General features: G+C 43.8%; 1 protein-coding gene across 1 annotated transcript; it reads right to left on the bottom strand.

The window, feature by feature from the left end:
- Window positions 1-3,912: 3,912 nt before the first annotated feature.
- Window positions 3,913-9,219, bottom strand: RPL35 (ribosomal protein L35). Its single transcript, XM_053374388.1, has 4 exons — window positions 9,102-9,219; window positions 6,878-7,014; window positions 5,423-5,504; window positions 3,913-4,125 (listed from the first exon to the last, which is right to left on the bottom strand). Exons 1-4 carry the CDS (start codon window positions 9,102-9,104, stop codon window positions 3,976-3,978), a joined length of 372 nt encoding a protein of 123 aa, XP_053230363.1. The 5' UTR covers window positions 9,105-9,219; the 3' UTR covers window positions 3,913-3,975.
- Between the last annotated feature and the right edge of the window lie 563 nt (window positions 9,220-9,782).

The following is a 9,782-nucleotide window of genomic DNA, read 5'->3' as shown; positions in this document are numbered from 1 at the left end:
AAAATATGTCTTTGTCCTGGGTTCTTTGCTGCCTACCTGTAGGAACCCAGTTGCAACTGAATAAACAGGATGCTCAGACCTAACCTGTCCAGCAGCTACTCCTGCCACACTCCCACCCGCTTTTGACCCCATGCTGCCATGTGCGGCACTGCCAAAAAGTTGATCTGACCCAACTAAAGTTTGCTCAGGGTGGAGCAGGAAGGAGCTGCAGCTGCAGCAATGAATACAGAGGGTGTGTGGGTGGGTGTAGTGAGGTGAGAATATTCTCTGATAGAAAATTCTCCGGAGAATATTCTCCACAAACTGTAAATTCTAATGTAAGAACCAGTTTTACAAGTCACATTAAAAAAATCTAGTAAATAATGAGTCAAGCTGTTATATTGCCACTGTAAGTAATGAATAATGGTTTTTTTGATCCAGTTACATTACTGGGCATTGTGTCATTCACCATTGGCAGTTCTGAAATGTGAGCTACAGAAAACTTTTTTCTTTAAAGTTTTAAAAATGCTATTCATTTAATTTGATGAACATTTGAATTCACATGTATTTCAACTACAGTGGTACCTCGGGTTAAGAACTTAATTCGTTCTGGAGGTCCGTTCTTAACCTGAAACTGTTCTTAACCTGAGGTACCACTTTAGCTAATGTGGCCTCCTGCCACCTTGCCACCGCTGCACAATTACTGTTCTCATCCTGAAGCAAAGTTCTTAATCCAAGGTACTATTTCTGGGTTAGCAGAGTCTGTAACCTGAAGCGTCTGTAACCTGAAGCGTCTGTAACTCGAGGTACCACTGGTACCTCAGGTTACATATGCTTCAAGTTACAGACTCCGCTAACCCAGAAATAGTACCTCGGGTTAAGAACTTTGCTTCAGGATGAGAACAGAAATCATGCGGCAGCAGCAGGAGGCCCCATTAGCTAAAGTGGTGCTTCAGGTTAAGAACAGTTTCAGGTTAAGAACAGACCTCTGGAATGAATTAAGTACGTAACCAGAGGTACCAAAGTATATGTAATAGCCTTTTTCCCCCTATTTTGGTGTGACCTTATTCTTAGCAATTCTATACCCTTGGCCATACAGTGTGATATTTTTTACATAAAGTAGCTTTAATGCTTTATACACTTAAAGTACCTAGGCCTATACAATTATGTGTAACAGCATGTGAGGTGGCCTTGATTTAAACAGTTGATATTTCTATATTTTTATTTAGTGCCAGTACTGTAACATGGATTTTGCAGTGACACAACGTGCCATTTACCAGAGATTGACATACTGAAATATATTATCATATAATGATAATATATTTAATATTTAGTGGCTTCTTTCTTATATGTATGCATATAGTTTTGTTTATCAAGCTGTGTTTTAGTCACCAAAGCAGCAGGCTTAGTGATTAACTTGAGTCATTCATGCTGAATTTTCAATCAAATGCCCCATTGAATAAAAGTATCTGTATAGTTTTTGGTTGCCATCTGAACAAGTTTCCCAATGAATAAACATGTACTGTATATTAACTACTGTAATTATATCTTTTTCAATGCATTAAAATGAATGTTCTCCTATTTTAAATGAAAATTCTCTAATATTCTCATTAATGGAGAATATTCTCCAAAACATTATTCTCGAGAATTTAACATCACTATTTGTGTGTGCATGCAGCCATGTGCCTGCACCCACTCAGGCTTACTGTTGTGCTCTTTCTAGCCGGCACCCTTTTTGCTCTTAACTCTTTAACACTACTCAATGGCAATCCTTTTTTAAAGCATCCACAAGCAGGGATACTTAGGATGCAAGGACTCTTGGGTTTCAGAGTAAGTTTGTTGCAGTGGATAAGAGTACTGGACTACAACCTGGAAGACCAGGGTTCAAATCCCCACTTGGCCATGAAACTCACTCAGCGACCTTGGGCCAGTCACTTGGGCTCTTGGTCTGACCTACCTCACAGGGTTGTTGTGGGGATAAAATGAGGAAGGGGAGAAAGGAGAGAACCATGTATGCTAGTTTGAGCTTGTTGGAGAAAAAGGTGGGATATAATTGCAGCAAATAAATTAATATAATTTAACCACCTCACAGGGTTGTTCTGAAAGTAAAATAGAGGGAAAAGTTCTGTATGTCACCTTAAGTTCCTGAAAGGAACATTGGGATATAGAGGCTATAAATGAGAAGTATCTGTACAGTTGTGAGTTGTTGTGGTGAATAGTAAAAAGGGTAAAGGCTGTGATAAGGAACCTCTGGCCTCCAGATGTTACAGACCATGCACTTTAGATCGGTATCTCAGCAGTTGGAAGACCAAAAGTTTCCTGACTTAAAAGTAGAGTTCCTTACCAGATCCTTTGGAAATTTAAGATAAAGTTTTGATAAAACAGGACTGGAGTCACACAGCAGTTCATAACACAAAGGAAATGAACTACAAATTCACGTGCCAGCAATTCAGGCTCCAGTGACGATGTTTCAAGGAGCTGAAGAAGATCCTCCACAAGCAACCATCAACCAGAGGTGACAATGCCAAGGGCGCAGATTAAGCAGTCAACATGGTTCCTCCAGATGTTGTGGACTATAAAGTCAGCCCAGGACAGCATGGCCCATGGCCACAGCTGATGAGCTGCTGTCTAGATACCTGGCCCATCCCCTATGGGGTGACTTACTCTAAGGTTGCCTCATATGCATTATTTGCTTCCACAGAAAAGTACTTCCCCTCACTGTGGCAACAGATCATTTGTTAATAGAAAAACCTAATGGTGTAAATGGGTAAGAGACACCACACCACAGCTTATGTCTCTCTTCCCATGGGGGGGGGGTTGGTGGGTTTGCAGCTCAAGTGTCAAGTTTGGGTGTTAAATGTTTCAGTTGAGACCCCTTTACTAGCTATTAGGTTCAATGGACTATCCCTTCTCTGGCTGGATCACCAAAACGCTACTGGAAATTTCTTGGGCTTGGATGGTGGAATAGGAACCTGTCCATTCTTTTTCCTTAACATTTTTTCCTTGGGAGTTTTGGTAAAAAAGGGGGGAAGCATACCCACCTCCCAACCTACTTCCCTCACCACCCGTCAAAAAGCAGGCTCTTTGCACTGCATACCATTAATTGCCTTGATATTGCCTTTTAAACCATGTATCTACTTACGATATTGTCCTGTCTTCACTTACTGTGGGCTTGCTGCAGCTCTCTAGGACCGAAAACAGATTGTCAATTTGAATATTTAATTCTCTCTCCTCCCTTTGTCTCATTCATGACTTGTTAGGTACTCATTAAACGTATCCTTAAGCACGGTTACTGGTCTACCTAGACTTAGATCACATCCTTGTTGCTGTGCCTTTGGGGGCGATGTCAAACTGTTGGAAGGTTGCAGTGCCTGCTGTGGCTGTAGAGACACCCACGCTGCAGTGAAAACACATGGCTTGCCTTAATATTGGGAACAGTAGTCTGTTAAGGGTGCTGGGAATTGTAGCTCCATGAAAGGGCAAACTACAGTTCTGAGGGTTTTTAGGGAAAGCCACGTGCTTTAAATGTATGGAGTGGACGTGACCTTATTTTTTGTCTGTCAGGGTCTCTGCAAGGTTTCAGGCAGACAGTGTTTCCCAGCCTCACCAAGAAAAGCTGGAGTTTGAATCTGGGTCCTACTGAATGCAAAGCGGGTTCTCTGCTGCTTTTGTGGAAATTCCACACAAGTTAGATCTTATAACAGGACATGCCTTGGCTCGTGAGAAAGGGAAGAAATAGCACTCTGATCATTTTCTGATGTAACTTCATATAGTGCAGGAAGCACTGCCCCCAAGTCTCACCCCCCCCACTGTCAAGATTTTCTACATGAATGGTATTATCATCAAAAGCATATCTTTGAAATCTGACCATCTTTCAAAAAACCCTCAGTTACCCTCCCAGAGCTGCAAGAAACCACATCAACGAGATGCAACTACAGCCAAAACACTTTTAATAGGAAAATGGTGGCCAAAGGATCAGAATGCTGAAGTTAGGGCTCATGCCTTCACAGCGTATTTCCGAGGCGGGTACAGGCGTTCTTTTCGCTGCTGCTTTTTGGTCTTCAGACCTTCTTCGTGTTTGTTTAGCCTGCGCCGCATGGCACGTGTCTTCTTAGGCCGCAAGTCTAGAGGCTTGTATTTCTTGCCCTGTTTGCAGAACAGAGAATCTAGGCTCAGAATGGACTTTTAGAAGAGATATGGGAGACCTCATGAACAAAAACAGAGGCAGCTGCAGTTTGAAATTCTGGGTACACAAAAATGTGACCACTTTTGTGTCAGTAAGGCTTGGTGAAGGCTACTTGCCTGGCTGCCTGTGGCAAATACAAACACTACAAAAGGACAAGCCAATGTAATGGCTATATGCTCTCTCCAGGATTAGAGGTACTAAGCCTCTCAATACCAGTTGCTGAAGAACAGTGCATGTCTAATCCAGGGATGGAGAACCTTGGGTCCTCCAAATGTTGCTTAACTACAACCCTCATCGTACCTGACCACTGGCTGTGCTCATTGGGAATGATGGGAGTTGTAGTTCAGCAGCACCTGGAGGGCCAAAAGTTCTTCATGCCTGGTAAACTCAAACTAGCACATAGAGAGTTGCCTTATACTCAGTCAGTCCAATGATACCTCTAGCTCAGCATTGTTTACACTGAGTGGATGTCCAGGGTTTCAAATGGGAACATTGCCAGCCATACCTGGAGATGCAGGGACCTTATGCAAGCAGAGTAGATGCTCTGCATGCATAATCTAAAAAGCTATGGCCTGAAAATCTTCAGATACTCATACACAGTAAAATTAATGACGCTTCTTGTCTAGCATTTAAAATTTTGCTTACAAAAATTTTATCTCTGCACCACCCAAAATGTGTTTTGATTAAAGATTTCCAGAAGAGCTACATCACTGGCCATTGGCCCATAAAAAGGTTACCCAGAGGCCCAGACCATTGCTCATAAGTACAACACCCTCAGAGCATTGTGTACCTACTAGACAACTGCTTAGACCACATGGCCCAGCCAAAGTTATCCAGCAGGAGACTGATTTAGCAAGTACAGATTCACACTGCATCCATGGAGTTTCGAGCAGTGCTGGGTGTTAGCCTTGCAATCTCTGGCACTTTGGAAAGACGCCCCCCCTCCCAATATTGAGATTATCCAACTTGCCTTAATATTTAATCCACTTAAGGCTCCTCCCAGAGTTAATAGGTTGCATCCAACCAAGGTCTACTCATAACAGAACCACTGGAATTAATGGGCCTAACATAAGACATGTGCACTCATTTCAATGGGTTTGCTCTTTTGAGTATGACCAACATTTGATGCAACCTATTATGAACATGCTGCCAACACTTTCACTGGGAGTACTCCCCCCCCCTTGATCCACCAAAAGCAACTGCAAGAAAAAGGGTGGGCCACAGAAAAATAAACTTTAAATGAAACTCCAGACTCACTTTGTAGAACTTCCTGAGGTTTTCCTTCTGGGTCTGGTTAATGACTGTCAGCACTCTGGCAATGGATTTGCGAACCACCCGGCTGCAAGGGGCAGAAAGAGAGACTTACGGTTCAGTGCAAAGCACAGCCAAAAGCCGGCACTTGAATTCATTAGTTTTTCCAACATACTGGACACTTAAAATTCATTCCTGCTGAAGGATAACACACAGTTGGAAGAGTGTGTCTGCTTATTTTTCCTCTTTCCAAACTCATCCATTTTTCTTTTGTGTTGTGTCTTTTAGACTGTAAGCCTAGGGCAGGAACGTCTATAAGCCCGTGTTAGCCTTGTCAGCTAAAAATGTAAGTGGGTAAAATGGCTTCAAGTGAATAAAGTAGTGCTGTACTAATGAGCTGTGGTGTCAGTTACTTGGGTGGCCCAACCCACCCTATTCAGCTTAAGAAATGAGTGAATCCAATGATCCATTTAGCAATCTCCTTTATTCAGCAGTGACCAACCCATCTCCATAGGGAGAAATCAAAAGCAAGATGAGTGTTTGCCCTCAATGTCTGGTAATCAAAGGTGTACTGCTTCTGAATACAGAAGCTAAATTTAGCAGTCAGAGTTACTCACTAAGCAGAGGTCTGTCTCCATGGATGCAGATACATCATGCATATAATGCCACTTTAATAGTCGCTTCCCTTTCCCCAAATAATCTTGGGAACAGTAGTCTGTTATGGATTCTGAGAGTTGTTGGAAAAGCCTTAATGAACTGCAGTTCCCAGGATTCTTTGGAGCAGTGTAAGAGTGCTTTATCCCCTTCATGGATCACTGCCTTGCCGTGGCGAAGGGGCTTGAAGAACTCAAAGAAGCTATGAACTACGCCGAGCAGGGCACACAAGATGAACAGGTCATAGTGGAGAGTTTTGACCAAACGTGATCCACCTGGAGTACTTTGGCCACCTCATGAGAAGAGAAGACTCCCTGGAGAAGACACTGATGCTGGGAAAGATGGAGGGCACAAGGAGAAGGGGGCGACAGAGGACGAGATGGTTGGATAGTGTTTTCGAGGTTACCAGCATGAGTTTGACCAAACTGCGGGAGGTAGTGGAGGACAGAGGTGCCTGGCGTGCTCTGGTCCATGGGGTCACGAAGAGTCGGACACGACTAAACGACTAAACAACAACAACAACAACAACAAAGAGTGCTTTATATGTATTGTATGGATGTGACCGATCAATTTGTACCAGTCTGAAACAGACACTCTCCCTGCTGCTCTGAGAGGCTGCCAGTTATGCATAGAAACATTAAAAGCTTGGCAGTTCAGGTTGGGGGGAGGCAGGAAATTTAATCTCTGCGTGAAACGACAAAGGGAGGGCTGCAAGCTTCCAACAGTGAAAGGCTCTGCCTACAAATATCAGGCACCCAGGTCCCCAAAATGTCAGGGCTTGTAGCACAGCTGTGGTGGTGAACTCACATCTTTGAAAGTTTGGAGGCTGCTCCACCAGTCACCTTGGCGACCCGCAGCTGAGAGAGTTCCACCTTGAGGTCATCTAGCTGCTTCAGCAGCTCTTCCTTTTTCTTCCCTCGTAGGTCACGGGCTTTGATTTTGGCCTAGGAACAAGATTGAACATGGAATCAGAGCAAGACAAAGGAGCTCACTGGGTTGTACCCAGTTCTACTCAGAGCAGGATGTGATTAACTAAGGTCCATTCATTTTAATAGTCTACTGTAAGTAGAATGCAGCCGGATAAAACCCAGTCAATTAAGGCCGCTCTCTGTTCCATCCTTGAAATACCACTGTATAAAATATTATTGAGGACCAAAGTTAAACTGCATACCACAATAAAAAATTTTTTTAAGCCCTTTCAAGTTTAAAAAAACCCTCAAGTTGTTGGGAATGATCTGAGATCAGTGGTGCTATTTCCATGGAGTTGTAAGAAAATCCCTATTCCCATCACAGAGCTAAAACTCTCACTGCTCCCCAGGGCAAGAGGGACTGACTGTTAAACCACTTTGGGAATTGTAGCTCCAAGAGGAAACAGGCCTAACAGCGCTCAGAACACTTAACATACTACAGCTTCCAGGGTTCTTTGGGGAAAGGCATGACTGTTTAAAGTGGCTTTAAAAGTATACAGTACAGTGGTACCTCGGGTTACATATGCTTCAGGTTACAGAGTCCACTAACCCAGAAATATTACCTTGCTTTAAGAACTTTGCTTCAGGATCAGAACAGAAATCGTGCAGCGGTGGCGCAGCGGCAAGCCCCATTAGCTAAAGTGGGGCTTCAGGTTAAGAACAGTTTCAGGTTAAGAACAGACCTCCAGAACAAATTAAGTACTTAACCCGAGGTACCACTGTACTGCATATGGGGCCAAACTACACATTAGTATTATTGATCCTTGGCATCCAAATCAGCGAGGGGCTTTCAAGGCAGCTCATTCTGCTGTCTCAGGCATACAGGACACGAGTTCTGTGGTCACCCCTGTGACCACAGAAATGCATGTAATTTCCAAAGGAAGCATTCTGTGCTCCCAGTTACACATTGTGGTGCCCTCTAGATATTCCACTACCACCAACCCTAGCAAACATGCCCAATGGCCTGGCATTACAGGAGTTGCTCCAGAATATCTTCAGGGCATCACAGTGGCTACATCTGCATTAGAAGGCCTAGCTTAGGCTAGCTGGCACAGCACCCACTTAGATACACCAGGTAAGATTTGGAACAATAGTCTCTTAACATGAATTTGTAACACTCAGTGAGGAACAAAGTTTAAATAAGAGATGTGCAAAAAAACAGAAAGGCATTCACATTAAAAATAATAATAACTGCAGAACATGGATATACTCTAGGGCCTACCTATAACACAATACATCCTGCTCTTACATCTCAGCCAGAGTGAAAATCAGCCCACAGATGTGGCAGAACTTTGTAACATCCTTGGAAAGTGATGGGATCTCTTTCGTTAGGGGTCTATGCAGACACCAGGTAGCCACCAGAGACCTGGAAAAGCTGGAAATGTTGGGTAACTGAACCTGAGACCACCTGCAAGCAGCACCTCTGTTCCACCACTCAGTTTTGGGCCACACACGCTTTGAGTTGATGCTGCAGACAGCAGAAGGATCACGTGCACGTGCAAGGGCGGGTCAAGTTTCTTGGGGAACCACCAACAAGGATGCTTGTCACAGCAAACCCAGATGTGCCACGATGTAACGTGAGAAATGGCCTTCAAGTACCCAACCTGGAGCCCTCCAGCTTCCAAAAACGAAATAAAAATCCACTGGCATTTCACCCAATCAAGGAAACAAGCTGCGCAGTACGATAGCCCTGTAAACGATTATTTTCCTCCCCACATCGGGGCTCTTTCTTCCCTTAAGCCTGACTCGGCGCGCCTACTCAAACCGGACCTCCGTATGTCAATACCGCCCCCGACGTAGCTCCCCATTTCGTAGGATCACAGATTGGAAATGCATCCAAGGGTCATCTAGTCCAACCCCCTGCAATGCAATAATCCCAACAAAACCATCCAAGACAAACGGCCATTTTTCTTCCGCTTAAAAGCCACCCAAAACCGAGCTCTTCGTGCCGCCTAAATCTTCCAGCTTTCCCTCGTCCCGTCCCATCCACCCGCGTTGCCCAAAACCTTATTCTAGGGACTGATGGAAGCGGATTAAAACGCCCCCCCCAGCCCCGCACTCACCATGGCGTCCACTACGCTCCCAGGCTACCAAAGCGAAAAGAAAGAACGGAAGCCTGCAAGGGTCAGGAAGCCGGTAAGGCGGACTCAACCAATGAACGCATAGCGCGCGGGGGGGACTGGGAGGAGAGTAAAAGGTCTTATTCTTGTCTCCCCCTCTCGTAATGGTTTAGCCTATGTAACCAGATGAGTGGCTCAGCTGCAGTTTGTGAATTCTGTTCGCCTGCCCCCCTCTCCTGGGGCTTATGTTAAGCATTTATATTAAGAGCAATAAGGGATGATCAATATAGTAATCGAATTATTTAGCAATTAGAAAGCAGCGCAATTCAATCAACTAATTGCAAATGAAATGAAATTAAAACCTCCTGATAACGGAGGCATATTAATAAAAATTGTTGGTTTTGATGGTGGTGGTTGGTTTTGTTACATTTGCTATCTGGTGATGTGGGCTTTTTTACATTTATTATTATTTAAAAAGAGAGCATACTGCTATCTTTTACCAGATAAGAGTAATCTCCACAATTAATGGATGCAACCAAGGATTGTTTTCTTTACATTATTTATATACCAACTGGTATTGGTATTTATATACCAATTCCATGAAAATGCTCAAGACTACTCACAATAAGAGAAAGAGAAACTAGTGCAATCCTGGTGGCACTGTGGGTTAAACCACAGAGCCTA

Source organism: Podarcis raffonei, chromosome Z, assembly GCF_027172205.1.
Source record: "Podarcis raffonei isolate rPodRaf1 chromosome Z, rPodRaf1.pri, whole genome shotgun sequence".
NCBI lineage: Eukaryota > Metazoa > Chordata > Lepidosauria > Squamata > Lacertidae > Podarcis > Podarcis raffonei.
This window is presented reverse-complemented; position numbering and strand designations above follow the sequence as displayed.

Excerpts from the sequence above, each read along its gene's own strand:
- RPL35 (XM_053374388.1), bottom strand. Across the intron at positions 5,505-6,877 it reads GCCTCCAAACTTTCAAAGAT|CCGGGTGGTTCGCAAATCCA; the intron begins GTGAGTTCACCA and ends TGCCCCTTGCAG. Across the intron at positions 4,126-5,422 it reads ACCTCAGGAAGTTCTACAAA|GGCAAGAAATACAAGCCTCT; the intron begins GTGAGTCTGGAG and ends TTCTGCAAACAG.